This window comes from Canis aureus, chromosome 15 (assembly GCF_053574225.1).
Source record: "Canis aureus isolate CA01 chromosome 15, VMU_Caureus_v.1.0, whole genome shotgun sequence".
Taxonomy (NCBI): domain Eukaryota; kingdom Metazoa; phylum Chordata; class Mammalia; order Carnivora; family Canidae; genus Canis; species Canis aureus.
The window spans coordinates 50,679,564-50,692,869 of NC_135625.1; the positions used below are offsets into that span (position 1 = coordinate 50,679,564).

The window sequence follows — 13,306 nt, forward strand, 5'->3', positions numbered from 1 at the left end:
AAGAACCTCAGGCAAACTCTGCACTGAGGGCGGAGCCTGATGCCCAACACAGGGCTCAATCTCACCACCCTGAGATCACAGCCTGAGCTAAAATCAAGAGTTGAACACTTAACCAACTGAGCTACTCAGGCGCCAGACATTTCCTAATATTTAACCATTCTTGCATATCTTGTATAAACTGCTAATACTTTGTTCAGGACTTTGCCTTGATATTTATGTGCCCATTTGTTTTAAATCTGTAAGACTTGAGCAATTCATGGTAGGGTTTCTATTTATTTAATAATCAAATCTTTCAAAAAACATAGAATTCCCCTTTTTCCAGTGTTTAGGTTAGAATTTGGGGTGGATAACGAGAGCTCACAATTTATCAGCTGTGTGCCCAGAATTTAGGTTGGTTGGCCAAGGGTGCAGCAGAGGGTGATGGTGGGCTTCTGGCAGGCCTTGCACTCCACAGACAGTTCTCCTTTGGTAAGGATAGTGCCGTTCTCTGTTCTGAAAATATGAGAAGATGTAATTGGATTTTGGCATGGATTTTACTATAATAGTTTCACACTCTATAAGACATTTGGAGTGGGTCATGATCATTCTTTAGTGTGAATTCTTATTTTTACTTCCTAAGCTACCTACAAACAAATGAAGTAGCTTAGAAGCACCAATTTGTTTACACAATGCAGAGTCAAATACTTATTCCACACAAGCTACTTCCTGATTCTGGAATATGTTTCTTTTTTGAAGTTTGGGTTGCTATGTTCTTGGTTTTCTTCCTTCCCTCTTTATGTTTTCTTGGATGTCTCTGGGCCCTATTTACATTTTCCTGGAGCTTTTTGTGCAAATTGAATGATGTCTCATCAGATATTTAAAACACACTGCTTTTTCAGAAACATATACCCTAAATTAGTGTCATGAAAATTAAAGCTTAATGTATAATGTGCAAATGTTTCATTGATTTCAGAAAGGTTCACACCAGAACTGCAATACAAATGCATAACAAACTGTTTTTGTTTTCATTTTTTCTGGTGTTTAGAATTGCAGAATATGTGTAGAGTGTGGCACACGATCTAGTTCTCAGTGGCACCACAATTGCTTGGTATGTGACAGTTGTTACCAACAACAGGATAACTTATGTCCTTTCTGTGGGAAGTGCTACCATCCAGAATTGCAGAAAGACATGCTTCATTGTAATATGTGCAAAAGGTAAGAAGATATAGTTCTTCCATTGAGTGATCAGTTCTCCTATCATGTGATCATTTGTGCTACCATCTATCTTTGAGTTCCAAGCTTTTATCACTCTAATGATCCTTTGTGTACTGAGTAGTGTTAAAGATGAAATTAAATTACATATTTAACGAGTCTGAAAGGCATAAGGAATTGAATGGGTAAAAGACCAGAGACAAGCATTAGGAGGGGAATGTAAGGAGGAAATGACTTAAAAATATGGAAATAAAAAGATGTGAGCACCTTTAATGACCTCTGAAAATGCCAGAGGTCTTTTCTAGAGCCATCACTAGTTGCCAGTCTCTGTAACCTCTCTTCTGTCATCCTTTTAACCCTTTCTGTATCCACCTTTTTAAGCAATTGCCTCTTTTTTCCCTAGATAGTAACTTGTCTTTGAATTAGAAAATTTTATTTAAATACATTTATCACTGCAGGTGGGTTCACTTAGAATGTGACAAACCAACAGATCATGAGCTGGATTCTCAGTTCAAAGAAGAGTATATCTGCATGTATTGTAAACACATAGCAGCTGAGATGGATCCATTACAGGCAGGTGATGAAGTGGTGATGGCTGAAGTCACTACAGGTAAACTTGAGAATTTTTTTGTGTTTTTTTGATGTGTGCCAGCCAGTCAGCAATAAATTATTTTAGTAATAATGAGGTAATCCTGTGTATCAGATCCCATTTTATTCTTAATTTCTCAACCTTTAAGTATACATGTGATTCAGGTCATCTCTGAATCTGATGACTGACATCTGATATAGCTCTTTTCCAACTCTTCTAATAATATGAATTCCAGGACTGAAGTGCCTTACTCCAGTTGTGTTCTTTCAGCTGGCAATGAAAGTTGTCAGTGTTTGGCTGTAATTTGTGCTTTAAAACCTGGGTTATTTCACTCCAAACAAGTTTTAGTTTTATGATGATCTTCTTAAATGTTAACTCATATCTTTTGAGCCCAAAATTTTGTTTAGGTAATTTTAATAATATTCTGTTGGTTGTGAACATAATCACAAGTTTTTTGGTGGTCAAGAAAACAGACCTGCCTACAGATCAGTTTTCATTTTAATCAATGTGAATGGCAACTTTTATAAAGTCCTGTGTTATCATCTGCAAGAGGTTTAAGTAAATACGTCTTAATTACTAATGTTTCATTTCCAAGATGCCATCAGTATACAGTTTTAGAATGTCCTGTTAAAATAATAAAATGTCAGTAATCCTTTAATTCATAATTTAGATGATTTTTCCATCTGCATCAAAAATGTAGATAGATATTTGGTTGAAAATTTAAAATACGAAGAAGAATTTATGCCATTCTGGGTCATAATAGCAAAGTCATAATTATTTACATAGTTAACAAACCAGAAAAACTTAACTCTAAGCTAAAGAATAAATAATATTCTGTTAAGATTATAACAATGAGATGGAGGTTGAAGGACCTGAGGACCATATGGTATTTCCAGAGCAAGCAATTAATAAAGACATCAGTGATCAGGAGTCCACACCTGGAATTGTTCCAGATGGTAAGAATGTTTTCAGTAATGGATATAGTTTATTTTCAGAAGAAAATGTGTATATACAGTGAATATATGAATATTTACTAAAAGTTTACTCTCCTAAATAAAAGTGAGCCACAAAGCATAGTCACTTTAGGAAATTGTTTAGAGAGGAGCTTTCTAGTAAAATAACATTAGAAATTACTAGGGGAAAGGGCATGTATATATATTTGTAGTTCAGCCATAATCTAGACCTAATCATAAATATTTACTTTGGGGGCCAAGTGATTTTCATTAAAAAGCAGTTTGTTATTTTCTCTTTCTTTAGTTATAATTATTGACTAGAGCTGATACTGATAGTGAGATGTTTCATGCTGAGATAATGAAAAATTTATTGTTTTAGATCGTCTCAGTGGTTCTATTGAGGGTATTTCAGTTATTTCAGTGATATTTCAATTAAGCTTTTTGGAATGTTGATAATAACTGTTACTATACTTGGGGATCTGGAATTAATGAGACAAGGTTGGGGAAAAACTAGTTATTAAACTTAATCGTGGGCTCATCTGACAGTCTGGGATTTTATGTGAAATTTTATATAGATTGAGAGTATACATAAAAAGCCTCAGATTTTCTGAGATTCAGTTTTGTATTTAATAACTTTCATTAAAAGGTATTATTGAATAAGATGTAAAGAAAGATAAGACAAAGCTATCTATAATAATAAATCTTGTCAGAGTACATAATCAGATTCCTAATTTAATCTTCATACCCTACTTACAAATAAATAGTAACAGTGTATTTTGTGCTTATGTTGAATATTGGTATTTGGCAGTAGGATAAAAGTCTTACTCAACTTACTATTGAGAGAGCAGTGTTAGAGAAATTTTGACTCCTTGCTGGAGATTCCATAAATGTGTCATTCACAGCAGTTCACATCCCCACAGAAGAGCAGCAGCAGAATAATCCACCAGAAAGTCTTGATACACATGGTCTTCTCATTTCTGGTAAGCATACTATCTAATTTGATTGAGTTACAACATAATGCTTTTATGACTGTTATGCAAATTTGAGTCATGATCTATTAAGTTAATTTTTCAATCCTTTTCTTAAAAAGACTTGGCATTGGATTTCTAAAGGATGTTAAATTCTCTGTAGAGTTGCTAAATCAGATATTCACTATTAAACAATTTAAAATCAGGGCACCTGGGTGGCTCAGTTGGTAAATCAGCTGCCTTCTGCTCAGGTCATGTTTTTATGGTCCTGGGATCAAGGCTCCCTGCTCAGTGGGGAGTCTGCTTCTCCCTCTCCCTATGCCTCCCTACCCCCACTCGTGTGTGTGCACACGCTCCCCCCCAAATAAAGAAATAAAATCTTAAAAAAATAAAGTTAAAGTCTTTATAGAAGACTGGTAGTGGAGCATATTAGAACTGCTTGGGATGTAGAGCATGTTTACATTTTTTTTTTTTTTTTTTTTTTAAGATATTATTTGTTTATGAGAGAGACCTACAGAGGCAGAGAAGCAGGCTCCATGCAGGGAGCCTTATGTGGGACTCGATCCCGGGTCTCCAGGATCATGCCCTGGGCCGAAGGCAGGCAGATGCTCAACTACTGAGCCACCCAGGTGCCCTATCATTCTTTTTTAACGTTAGTATTTTTGAAGCATTTTTTGGTGTAAAAATACTTGGTATGATCAGATCTGTTATTTGATGTTTTTCCCCTTTATCCTTAACTGTAGTCTTTCAGGGAGTAGAAATGAAAAGTGGGATTTCATTTTGCTATCAGAACATAAAGTGCAGTCACCACAGTAAATAGTAAATGAGAAAATTAATATCTCTATTTTTTTTTTAATTTTTTTTATTTATTTATGATAGTCACAGAGAGAGGGAGAGAAAGAGAGACAGGCAGAGGGAGAAGCAGGCTCCATGCACCGGGAGCCCGATGTGAGATTCGATCCCAGATCTCCAGGATCGCGCCCTGGGCCAAAGGCAGGCGCCAAACCGCTGCGCCACCCAGGGATCCCAAAAAATTAATATCTCTATTAATGTAACTTAGAAATTGCCTTGATAGTATTTGAAATAAGTGCATTTTATCCAGTGATCTTACCTGATAGAGCCATGTAGGTCTTATGTAAATTGGATCTTTGACTTTGTTTTTAGGCATGTTTGGGTTAAAGGCTTAACACAGTAGCGCCCTGACTTAAAATTTACCAGTTAGTGACTTTAGATATTTCTGATATCTAATTATGTTTATTGACTTGTTAAGCTTTGCCTATTTAATTATCGATGATGAGGAAATACAAAGATTATATCCAAAAAAATGTGTTATGTTAGCAGGTACAGCTAATAAGTAAAGTATCTTCTACCTGTGATAGCTACTCATCTGATTCTGCAGAAGGATTACATCTGAGCGCCTGCTATTAAAAAAACTCTTCATATTCTAGACTAGTCTTTACTTTTTTTTTTTTTTTTTTTAAGATTTTATTTATGGCAGACCGTCAGAGAGAGAGGCAGGGACAGAGAGACAGAGACACAGGCAAAGGGAGAAGCAGGCTCCATGCAGGGAGCCTGACGTGGGACTCGATCCTGGCTCCCCAGGATCAGGCCCTGAACTGAAAGCGGCGCTAAACCCTGAGCCACCCGGGCTGCCCTAGTCTTTACTTTTTAACTTGGAAACCTTGTACAAGATCACTGAGCCTCATTTTTCTAGCTGTTGAAAGAGTATAACTTGACCTACAAAATTGTAAATCTTTTTGTAAATGTTCCATTGTAATCATATAAGTTAAATAGAATTATATTAGAAATTCTGTTTTAATATTTTACCAGAAACTACCTTAAACTCTAGGGATACTATTAATTAAGGTGATGTTTTTGTAGCTTTTCTGGCCTGATGTAATTCATAAGTCCTGGTGTATTTTGGCCTTTATTATCTTAATAATTGTTTTCCTTGATAAATACCTTCTGATTTTAGTCAGGGTATAACCATAAGTTTCCATAAGTGTGGAAATCCCTTTTCTCCCTTCTATCCCCTTTCCTGCCCAAGCCTATTATTTTTAAGCCAGAAAAATTTAAATTTATAAATACATTAATATAACAAATATTCCAAATTTTGTAGAATCATCGCAAGATAAAATGAACCCTGAAGTGGAAAATCAGATTTCTCATGAAGTTGATAGTGAAAAAATGGAAATGTCTTCTAAAGTGATGCATATTTTTGACGATCAAAATGAAAACAAAATGGAAGTGACAGAAAACATTGAAGTCCGTACACACCAGATCATTGTGCCGCACGAGGATCTGCAGTTAGAGGAATCCAAAATGCTGGCATCCATAGAAGAATCTCGGCCTCCAAAATCAGCCACTGAATCTGCCATTGTTCCACCGGACACTGTGGTGTCCCCGTGTGAGCAAAGTACTTCTTTATGTTCTAAGGAACAGTTGGTTATAGAAAGGGTACAAGAAGAAATGGAACAGAAAACAGGTTCTGAATCTTCCACTGCATTTACGGACTTTGGAATGGCTCCTGCAGTTGAGAATTGTGTGAAAGATGGTTTATGCCGAGAAGACAAACCTGTAAAACTACCATCTGAGACAGAGTTGTCATTTGTGTCAGCTGCAGACATAAGCAAGGCAAATGTGTCTTCCTCTCTTTCTTCAGACTTGCCTTCCCAGGATATACTGCACACTTACCCTTCAACCCTCAGTGCTTCTGTTGGAAACATTATGCCAACAACATATATCTCAGTCACTCCAAAAATCGGCATGGGTAAACCAGCTATTACCAAAAGAAAATTTTCTCCTGGTAGACCTCGGTCCAAACAGGTAGGGTGATTTTAATGATATGGACAGAAAAATCTTTTGGAGCAATTATATAAAATAAGGTGTATATGGAACTTTGGTTTGGAGGCTAATTTTTCCTATTTTCGGGTAGAACTAGATGTAATATTGACCAAAATGTTTTGGCCTATATATATAAACTGTAATGAAGACTAATTTTTTAAACTCAAGGTAGTTTTACTCAGAATTTCAACTTAGTTGGGACATGCAAATGCAACCTATTTGATTATAGTTTCTAATACAAAACACTTAAATTTTTAAGTTCTATGCCACAGTAACAATAGAGCCTTAAAAAAACAGTTAAGTTTTAGGTATATTGTAACTAACATTTATTTTTCCCCTCTAAGATAGTTGTTTCTTGATATTATTCTTTGTCTCTATTTTTAACTGCTCAAGCCTCAAATTTTACTAAAGGAGTTTTTCATGGTGGTGATTTCTCATTTTAACTTTTTTATTAATTGCTACCTTTTTTGTGCGGCCCCCGTCCCCCACCTTAGGACTTACTTCATTGTTTTCATGAAGAAGTCTTAGAATTGTATTGTTGATCTTTAGGAAGTGAGGAGAGTTCTTCCCATGACTTTAGTGTGGCTTTTATCCTTTAAGGATAAGTTCCAGTTCTTTTATAGTGGAATTTAAGTGAAAATAACTCAAGGCAAAATGAAGACACCGTAGCTAAGATTGATTTATTCTACAAAATTTCTGCTTTCTGAAGATGGCAAGATATCAAACAATGTGGTATTTAGTCACAATGGTGATTTGAAGGGCAGCCCTGGTGGCTCAGCGATTTAGCGCCGCCTTCAGCCCAGGGCCTGATCCTGGAGACGTGGGAGTCCCAAGTCAGGCTTCCTGCATGGAGCCTGCTTCTCCCTTTGTCTGTGTCTCTGCCCCATCCTCCTACCCTCCCACCCCCGCCCCCTCTGTCTCTGTCTCTCATGAATAAGTAAAACCTTAAAAAAACAAACAATGGTGATTTGAAGTTTCAAATTAAAATCTCATGATTTAAAATGCTTCCAGTGATTAAAGTTTGCCTTTATAGGAGTAGTATCATCTTGATCTGGATCATCCAATTTTGGAATCCTAAAATAAGTGGGAAAATAGAATTTTATTCTAATGTGAGAATTAGTCTCCTCTAAATTCTAGGTATATTTTATTCTCTAAAGACAGCAAGTTACATACCAGAGGCAAAATTGCCTCATGGGATGGAACTATTTCTGGCAAAGACATTCACAGTAAACTAAGACACTCCTCCATATATGCCTTTCTCTAAGTATTTTCCATGATATTTATTTTATGTTCTACCAAGAGATGGTTTTGTTCTCAAACCAGTTTCCTCTTCCTTACTCTTGTTTTCTTTTCTTGATAATTGTTCAATAACAATTATGTGGTTTTGGCTCTGAAAAAATCTAGCAATGGAGATTTCAATCTCAAATTTAATTTTGGTTCAGATATTTACATTCTTTAAAGATACTGCATCATAAATATTCCTGTCAAATTTTACTGTATTTCTCCTTATTTAGAGACTTCTATTCCAACTGGGAAGCCATTAGGATTATTTTCTGTTGACTTACATTCATTCTAAGGTCTATGTGCCTATGAGTCTGTGTGTTAGTATATGTGTGTGAGAGTCTTCCAGGTTTATCCTATTTTATATGGCCCATGCCCTAATATTTGTTGTTGCTTCTGCTGTATTCTCTTTTAGTTCCCAATTCTGGTAGTATTCTACTTTCTGTTGATTTGCCATTGTCTCATTACTGCTTAATAATTTGCTGTTGATCTCATAAACTGTTCATAGGCATGTTTAACCTATTAGGTTGGCATTAGTTGTGTAGCAGACAACCTTCACTTGGTAATGCATAGCTTGCTGACGTACTGCTGTTTTTGTGGAGAGTATGAATTGGATAGAACAAGACAGCTCTTTTATTTTTTATCATTGCTAAGGTACTGAGGTCATAACTTCCAGGGAATATTCCAGTGTATATTTTTATAGTGGAAACCCTGAAGTCTCTTACTCTATGAATTTCTTTGATGTCAAGCATTCCTGTGTTATATTTTTGGTTTTATTTATTTATTTTATATATTCTTGGTAGGGGGACTGGGTATAAAAATGAGATGGATGTTCATGGTAGTGACTGTGATATAAGCAAGATTCTTTGGTGTTCAACTGTGTTTGTATTATTAACATCAGTAGTGTTTCCATATTTTGTTGAAGGTCATTAGTTTTCTGGTCTTTACCAGTATAGTGAAGTCTATCCTAACCATTTCATTGCTTAAATTCTGTTTCATAGTGGTCAAATCTTTATATTTATTTACAGTTTTCTAATATGTGAGCTTTTCTAAGAATTCACTTAGAAATTAAATGAATAATTAGAAACAAAACCTGAAAGCTTTAAAATTTGATGTGATAGCTAGTGATTGGATTATGGAATGTTTTCTGGAGAAAGGAGTTAGCCAGTAGAAGGAGTGCCATCTAACAGAAATATAATGCAAACCTCATAGATCTAATTTTAAAATTTCTAGTAGTATTAAAAATAAGCAGGTGAAATAAATTTTAATGTTTAACTTCATATATTAAAAGTATGTTAGCATTTGATCTGTATAAAAATTATTAATGAGATGTTACGTTCAGTTTTCATGTTAAGTGTTCAAGATCTGGTTTCTTATCATATATATTAGAAATACTTAGTAGCCTCATAATTAGTGACTACCTTATTGGAAATGCAAGGGCAAGCATTTTAAAAACAGGAAAATTTTAGTTCTAGGAGAACTAAATTTAAAGAGAAATACCAACTGAATTTAAGAGTGATAAATGAAGAGTAATGCTATACTTTCACCACTTTTAAGTATTGAAGTAGAAATAGTCTACATCCTCCAATTGCTCATAGGTCATGTTTTAAAGTGAATGATAAAAACCATTTGTTGTAGCAACAATTCACTGTGTATTTTCAGTGTCCGTTAGATTTTCAGTATACAAAAAATATACAGTATACTGTATACAGTATACAAAAATATGTAATAAATGAATATGAACATATATGTGTACATATATAAAAATGTGTGTAGTGATACTGGAGTATGGATGGGTATATAGATCACTATTCTGATTCTGAAACATCAGGACACAGAACATGGAATCTATACAGGATTATTTTCCCTTTAGAAGAACTTAATCATTGAAGTTTAGTGTTTTATATTGTGCCTTTTATTTGGAAGATTTTTAGGTGCTATTTATATTATATTCTTCATGAAATGTTTCAAGCATATCTCTGATATATGCTTCAAGACCTTACTCTAGGAACAGTAATGTAAGTTTTTCTGATGGTTATGCATAGAAAAAGTCTTTTGTTTTTTCTTCCTCATTTCAGACACAAGATTTCACAAAGATAAGAGGAAGAATATAGGTGTGATAGATAGTAGGAAAAGGAAATTGGTGGAGCAGTAACAGGTTGCCAGCCAGCTGGACATGGTTTCGTATAAATTGTCCCACTCAACCAGTGCTTTTCTTTTTTTCACCCCTTTATTGAAGTTATGCATTTATATATATTTTAGTGTTTCATTTTTCAGTATGTTTATGAGTATATCCACTTTGGACCTTAGGTTTAGAAAAGTTGTTATTGGCCAACTGCATGTTATAATCGCCTGGGGAGCTTTAAAAACATATTGGTGCAATGACTCCACCTTGCACCAATTAAAACAGCCTCTGACACTCTTCTTTCACTGTACCCTTGGTAGTAAGTAGAGTCCTGAATTAGAGAAATATGCTACTGTTGTTACTTTTATGCATGAGACTTTCTACAAGAAATGCTTCTAAAAAGCAGTGGAAAATAGGATGGAAAATTTTTTTATCTTAGCATATCAAATAACATAGTGTGTTTTTAATTTTCTATTTATTTCTCTCATTCCACAGCTCTACTTATCCATTTTAATTTGGAAATTCTGAGATAGTAATCTCAGTCTGTCTTCTGTTATTTATCATATTTGTATCACCTTGTTTTATGGAAAAGTATTTCATATAATCACATGACTATGGTGTCTGCTCTAGACACGTATGTGCTAAGTGCTCTCATGATAGTATTGAAATAAGTGTATTAAACCCATGAGATATGTTTCATTGAAATATTAAATATTTCAACGAAATTTCATAAAAGTAAACATAAATACTCAACTGTATTTTGGAAACTTCCAAATTCTAAGAATTTTTTCATTTTTTATTTTATCCCTCTATAATTTTTTGTTGCTAACATCATATATATAGAAAACTTAGAAATTTCCATTAATTTCTAAGACTGATATTTATTGAGGGGTTCTCAGAGAAAGTGAAGTTTCTTCAATATAATAGGTTTCCAGGGATGGTACTTCCATTAAATCATAGCCATCTTTCCCATTATATTGTGAAGTGGACTTTTTATTATTTTGTTAATTTAACTAATTTTATTATGAACCATAGAATTTTATAACATAGTTGTCTACTGCAATAGCATTTTGAATGAAGTGTTTTAACAAATCAGGTTCATAATCTATTCTTGGGAGAGGAAAACAAACCTCCAGGATGGCAAACTGTAGAGGATTGTAGTTTTGTCAACAATTAATTACAAGTAAGCATTTTCTTTCTCTTTTAAAATAGTAGACACCATTTCTGGTTTGTAAACACAAATCATTTAGTAAGAACCACTGTTGATTTTTTGAGTTTTGTTTTGAAGGCTATAAATCATACTGTCCAAATGAGAGATTCAGTTCTTGTTAAATTATTTCATATCCAGCTTTTAATTAAAATCAGTTTGAATTTTGAAGCATTGCTTGATATAATTTAGACACAGTGGCATTCACTAAAAGGAAAGAAATTATCCCGTGTAGTTTTTTTATTTTTATTTCTTTATTTTTTATTTTTCCCGTGTAGTTTTAATTGTCCATTCTTGGATACCTCTAACGTAAAACCTACATTTCTGATACTTTGTCTTAGAATCTATTAAAGGTGTAATTAGTAACAGCTATGTATTCTTCATGGAGAATAAAAGGTGCACTGTAGATACCCAGAGTGATTTTCCACTTACATTCTAGTCTAAATACTATGCTGCCTTTTAAAAAAGTGACTTTTAAGAGATATTTTGTATTGTTTACATCAGTTTTTACTGTAATTTGATACCAGGAAAGATTGGTTAATATGAATTCAGCATGGGCAATTCCGTCGTGCAATTACTTGGATTCAGGTCCTTCTTTTCCATTATTGTGTGTGTGACACAGGTAAGCATGTTTGTTACCTTGCCAGCTGTCTTGTTTCTTATCTATAAAACTACATCATACTGTTGATGTTGGAATTTAACAATAACACATGTATAGCACCTGACACACAGCAAGTGGCAGTGCTGCCCTGCTTGCTTTCTTGAATTGCAGAGTAATACAGATATTCTGTGAAAATGATGACTTGAGGAGATAATCCTGTATTAAATATAGCTCTGGAGAACCAATCAGATCGTCTGAAAATTATTTGTCCTGAAATATGCCCATGAAAATAACTGTAGGCCTTGAGTGAGTCAAACATTGGTCACAATACAGTATGTACTAGGTTTCTTGAGTTCAAAGCCACGAAATGGCTGCGCAGACTTTTGGAACTGAACAGTCTATGAATTACAGTATGTGATATGTGCTGCAGAAGAGGAAACCCAGGGTACTATGGAAAAGCAGAGGGGGCAAGAGGGAGAGTTCCCCTCAGGCTTGCATGCTGTTTAGGCTAAAATCCAAGAAACACTGCTCTAAGTCACTGAAAAACTGTAGTTTTAAACTTAAAAAATGTCTAGCCCTCTGGGGTGGCAAGCCACAAACACATCCCCTTTCTCTTGGTTTTCTTGTGCCTGTGGTGATATTTCCAAAGCCGGCCAAATTCTAGCACTGGCCAAATTCACATTCCTAAATTATTGAAGGCTTTAAGCTGGTAACAGCTGTTTTTGTACTTTTATAGCATCTTATCAAAGCACTATCAGGACTAAATTTCTTCCATTTGATGTTGAACTCAGTTTTGTATATGAGACTTATTTATGTGAAAAGAATTCTGTAAGTCATAAAAATGAGTCGTTTGCTGCTGTGGCTGTAAGGTGAATGTATATACCAAAAAGGAATTATAAATGCTTAAGTTTTTTGTTCTCTCGCTGGTCATCCTTTCTGCTCTCTCTCCATCATTTTCGGTCTCTCTAAATCAGACTCATTGTTTCATAGCAACCTTGGTTTCGCATAGCATGTTGGGAGAGGCTGGAACTGAGTGAGGATGACTTGGAGGTGCCAAGTCTGCCCAGGACCAAACCTCTGGCTGCTCTTGAAACTTTTCCAGTAGATTAGGGTACTCTTGGGTTCTAATTATGACATTGATCATACTTAACAGCAAGCAACAGGACTAGGCTTCTAGTAATAGAAAGTTGATCATAATACCCTTTTCTCCACTTGCCATTATTGTTTTCATTTTCCTTTCCCACAGCCGTTTTAACAGTAGTATGATTTACTAGGCTGGTAAATTTACCTGAGAAATTGGCCTTGAGAAAGAAACTTAATACCAACTTTAAACAGGTTTTGGGTTCAGTAATTCTTGTTAGAATCTAATTCAATCTCAACCAAGTGGTATATTTTTTTTAAGTTACTATAGGATTTGATAGCAAGTTTCTTCTCTGTAGCTCTCTTTACATCTTAGTCTCCTGATGGCTACATTTTGAACCCTTTTGCTTTTAATTTGTTTTGTGCGTAGTTTAAAAGTACATTGGATGGATTGGTAATTTCTTTTT

General features: G+C 34.7%; 1 protein-coding gene across 19 annotated transcripts in view; it reads left to right on the forward strand.

Moving 5' to 3' along the window:
- Positions 1–13,306, forward strand: part of KMT2C (lysine methyltransferase 2C) — a 283,002-nt gene that overhangs the window by 176,956 nt on the left and 92,740 nt on the right. For 16 of the 19 annotated variants that reach the window (XM_077849571.1, XM_077849577.1, XM_077849576.1 and 13 more), the window contains 5 exons: positions 1,025–1,194; positions 1,650–1,801; positions 2,623–2,736; positions 3,636–3,713; positions 5,821–6,527. In XM_077849571.1, coding sequence (XP_077705697.1) covers positions 1,025–1,194; positions 1,650–1,801; positions 2,623–2,736; positions 3,636–3,713; positions 5,821–6,527 — 1,221 coding nt within the window. The remainder of the gene's footprint in view (positions 1–1,024; positions 1,195–1,649; positions 1,802–2,622; positions 2,737–3,635; positions 3,714–5,820; positions 6,528–13,306) is intronic. The other 3 variants (XM_077849573.1, XM_077849578.1, XM_077849583.1) reach the window with 3 other exon arrangements.